Source organism: Carlito syrichta, unplaced genomic scaffold, assembly GCF_000164805.1.
Source record: "Carlito syrichta isolate Samal-C Ts95f unplaced genomic scaffold, Tarsius_syrichta-2.0.1 Scaffold308803, whole genome shotgun sequence".
In the NCBI taxonomy this organism is placed as follows: Eukaryota; Metazoa; Chordata; class Mammalia; order Primates; family Tarsiidae; genus Carlito; species Carlito syrichta.
Window position 1 is genome coordinate 556,804 of NW_007252899.1, and position 4,213 is coordinate 561,016.

At 46.8% G+C, this 4,213-nt stretch overlaps 1 protein-coding gene across 2 annotated transcripts in view; it reads left to right on the plus strand.

The window, feature by feature from the left end:
* The window catches only part of GFOD2 (glucose-fructose oxidoreductase domain containing 2), a 54,291-nt gene that overhangs the window by 39,806 nt on the left and 10,272 nt on the right, over window positions 1–4,213 (plus strand). Inside the window, exon 2 of one of the 2 annotated variants that reach the window (XM_021716374.1) lies at window positions 1,723–2,066. In XM_021716374.1, coding sequence (XP_021572049.1) covers window positions 1,808–2,066 — 259 coding nt within the window. In that variant the 5' untranslated portion in view covers window positions 1,723–1,807. Of the gene's footprint in view, window positions 1–1,715; window positions 2,067–4,213 lie in introns of those variants that run through there. The other variant, XM_008065762.1, reaches the window with a different exon arrangement.

A 4,213-nucleotide genomic window follows, 5' to 3' on the forward strand; every position in this document is an offset into this window, starting at 1 on the left:
GCGAGACCTCATCTCTACAATAAATCAAAAAATTAGCCGGGCGTGGTAGCGCGTGCCTGTAATTCCGGCTACTTGGAAGGCTGAGGCGGAAGGATCGCCGGAGCCCAACAGGCAAGGCTGCGGTGGCCAGAAGCGGCCACTGCACTCCAGTCTGGGTGACAGAGTGAGACTCCAACTCAAAAAAATAAATAAAATAAAATAAATAAATAAATAAGGGTGTGCCCACCTTAATGTTTTGATTTATTGTAGAGACAGTCTTGCTAAGTTGCCCAGGCTGGTCTTAAACTCCAGGACTCAGATAGTCCTCTTGCCTCTGCCTCCCAAAGTGCTGGAATTACAGGCGTGAGATACTGCACCAGACCCAATACTTCCATGTAAACATATCTCTACACAATAGTAAAAGGACCAGAATATACCCTGATAATGATTTACTCAGGTTGCTTTTGTTTTTTTGGTTTTTTGGTTTTTTTTTTTTCTGAGTTAGAGTCTCACTCTGTCACCCAGACTGGAGTGCAGTGGCCGCTTCCGGCCACCGCAGCCTCGACCTGCTGGGCTCCAACGATCCTTCCACCTCAGCCTTCCAAGTAGCTGGAACTGCAGGCGCGTGCTACCACACCCGGCTAATTTTTTTTTATTTATTGTAGACATGAGGTCTTGCCAAGTTGCCCAGGTCGGTCATGAACCCGCGGGCTCAGGCAATCCACTCACCTTGGCCTCCCAAAGTGCTGGGATTACAGGCTGAGCCACCGAACCCGGCCTGTTTTTTTGTTTTTAATTGGAGTCTCACTGTATCACTCAGTCTGAAGTGCAGTGCCATGATCATAGCTAACCTCAATCTTGACCTCCTGGGCTCAGGCGATCATTCTACCTCAGCCTCCCAAGTAGCTGGAACTACAGGTGTGCATCATCACACCTGGGTAAGTTTTAACAATTTTTTTTGTAGAGACTGGCTGGTCTCAAACCAGGCTGGTCTCAAACTTCTGGGCTCAAGCAGTCCTCTTGTTTCAGTCTCCAAAAGTGCTGGGATTATAGGCATGTTCGCCTTCAAAGAACCATGACTGTGTCTCTGCACTCCAGCCTGGGGGACAGAGCAAAAGATCTTGTCTCTCTAAAAGAAAATATGTGTATATATATATATATTTCCCCCCCCCCCAGATATTGCTAGTGAATATCTTTATACAAAAAAATCTTTTTAAGCATACTTTTTCTTTTGGCCAGTTTGTTGAAAAAACTCTTTTTGGTATTTTTCTTTTCTGGTGAACATTTTCCTATACATGCTACCATACATTTTATATTATATTTAATCTGTTTAGCAACTAGATAGTTCTTTCTCTTTCCTCTTGTACTGGCTTTTGTTTTCCACTCTTCTTTGTTGTATAATATCATGGAATCGTGAACTTTTACAGCAAGAAGGAACTTTAAAGATCAGCCATGACCGGGTGTAGTGGCTCAAGCCTGTAATCTCAGCACTTTGAGAGGCCAAGGCAAAAGGATTGCCTGAGTCCAGGGGTTTGAGACCAACTTCGGTAACTTGGCAAGATCTCATCTCCACAATAAATCAAAAAAATTAGCCAGGCGTGTTGGTGTGTGCTTGTAGTTCCAGCAGTAGCAGCACTCTAGGAAGGCTGAGGTGGAAGGATTGCCTGAGCTCAGTAAACCAAGAAAGTAGCCTCAGCTGAGTTTGCCATCCACTAATAACCAGTATAATGCTTACTGTTCTAGGAGCCATGTTTGACCAGGACTGTGTGAAGGTCATATCCATGCTGGAGGCTCTTGTGAGGAGATGAGTTGGTGAACAGAGGCCGGGATGAAGATGCTGCCAGGAGTGGGTGTGTTTGGGACTGGCAGCTCTGCTCGGGTTCTGGTCCCGCTGCTGAGGGCAGAAGGGTTCACCGTCGAGGCCCTGTGGGGAAAGACTGAGGAGGAGGCGAAGCAGCTTGCTGAGGAGATGAACATCACCTTCTACACCAGCCGGACTGATGACGTCTTGCTCCATCAAGATGTGGATCTGGTGTGCATCAACATCCCCCCTCCTCTCACCCGGCAGATATCTGTGAAGGCTCTAGGTACGACCAGCAGGCTGGAGCAGGGGTAGATTGTCTTTCCCTATGGGCAGTCCTCTCAGAGTCACTACTCTCCTCTGGACTTTGGATGTTCCTTCTTGGGCTTATGTTTGCAAGTAGCAGCGCTCTAGGACATCACTTGTCCTTGGAGCAATGCTTGGAGAGGGCATTTTGGGAGGTCTTATAACTGTGGCAGGAAAAAGATGCAGCCTTCCCTATTCCCATTAGTTAATCCCTGAGCAAAACTTAAGGTCATAGTCTGAGATAGCCCATCAAGGGGCTGGAGATGGTTACATTTCAGGCTGTGAAGCAAGGCTACTGTTTCCCATGTTTTGTCAGCTCTTGACTATAGTGAGCACACACCCTTCCTGCCAAACTGCAATCTTGTATTGCCAGAGGTCAGGAAGTCTCGCTGACAGCACCGGGCTTCCCTTACAGCTTGCTGACATCATATCTCTACTCCCTGGGGAAGTTATGGGCTTGGTGACCTCCTGCCCTTGGCTGGGCATGGCCTACTGATCTGTTCTCCTGGAGTTCCTGTTGAGCTTCTCTTTCCTGTCAACTGTAGACATATTTGTTGTCTTCATATAATATAAATCAGAACCTAATTTAGCAGATAAACAAACCAGTAAATATTCATTCAGCAATTTTTTTTAATGCCTCCTGTATGCCAGCCACTGTCCTGATGTCATTCTGGACATTCAAAACTGTATTAGATCCGAGTCTCCCAGCCTTCAGATTTCACAGTCCAATTAAGGAGACTAGAAATAACACACATTATAAGGTAAATGACAGGCTGGACACAATGGCTTAAGCCAGTAATCCCAGCACTTTGGGAGGCCGAGGCAGGAGGATCACTTGAAGCCAGGAATTTGAAACCAACCTGGGCAACATAGCAAGACCTTATCTCTACAAAAAATTAGCTGGGTACAATGTGCATGCCTGTAGTCCTAGCTACTCAGGAAGCTAAGGCAGAAGAATCGCTTCAGCCCAAGAGTTTGAGGCAGTGAGCCATGATTGTTCCACTGTACCCCAGCCTGAGAGCAAGACCCCAATACAAAAAAAAAAACAAATACACACAAGGTAAATGAAAAAAGACTTAGCCGGGTACAGTGGCTCACTCCTGTAATCCCAGTACTTTGGGAAGTGGAGGCAAGAGAATTGCCTGAGCACACGGGTTCAAGACCAGCCTGGGCAACATGTCAAGACCTCATCTCTACATTAAATCAAAAAATTAGCTGGGGCATGGCGGCACATGCCTGTGGTTCCAGCTACTCTGAAGGCTGAAGTAGAAGGATCGCTTGAGCCCAGCAGGTTGAGGCTGTGGTGGCCATGAATATGCCACTGCACTCCTGTCTGGGCAACAGAGTGAGACTCCAACTCAAGAAAAAAGAATTCTGGCCAGGCGCGGTGGCTCAGCCTGTAATCCCAGCACATTGGGAGGCCGATGCAAGAGGATCGCCTGAGCCTGGAGGCTTGAGGCCAGCCTGGGCAACTTGGTGAGACCTTGTCTCTACAATAAATCACAAAAAAATTTAGCTGGTCATGGTGGCATGCGTCTGTAGTTCCAGCTACTTAGAAGACTAAGACAGAAGGATCACCTAAGCCCAGCAGGTCGAGGCTGTGGTGGCCATGAGCGTACCACTGCACTCTAGCCTGGGCGACAAGAGTGAGACTCTGACTCAAAAAAAAAAAAAAAAAAGAAAGAATTCTCCTCTGGATATTCATTAGGTAAATATTCACTGAATTGAATATGGCCTAGAAATGAAACTAAGCATTCTAAGTCACCTCCGACATGAAACACATTTGTGCAGGTTGGTGAACCATGTTCAAATTAATGTCTTGACAGCAGGACTCTTTCTTTCCACCTAAAAAGCCCTGAAAGTGTTGGGTTATTTTGTAACTTTTCAGATGGAGAATGGGACAGGCCCGTGTATTGATAGTGGTAAGAATGCAATGTAAGCCAGTGGCTCACATTGGCTCAGCCTGTAATCCCGCGCCTTTGGGAGGCTGAGGTGAGTAGATTGCCTGAGCCCGCGGGTTCGAGACTCGCCTGGGCAACTTGGCGAGACCTCATCTCTACAATAAATCAAAAAAAAAAAAATTAGCTGGGTGTGGTAGTGCGCGCCTGTAGTTCCAGCTACTTGGAA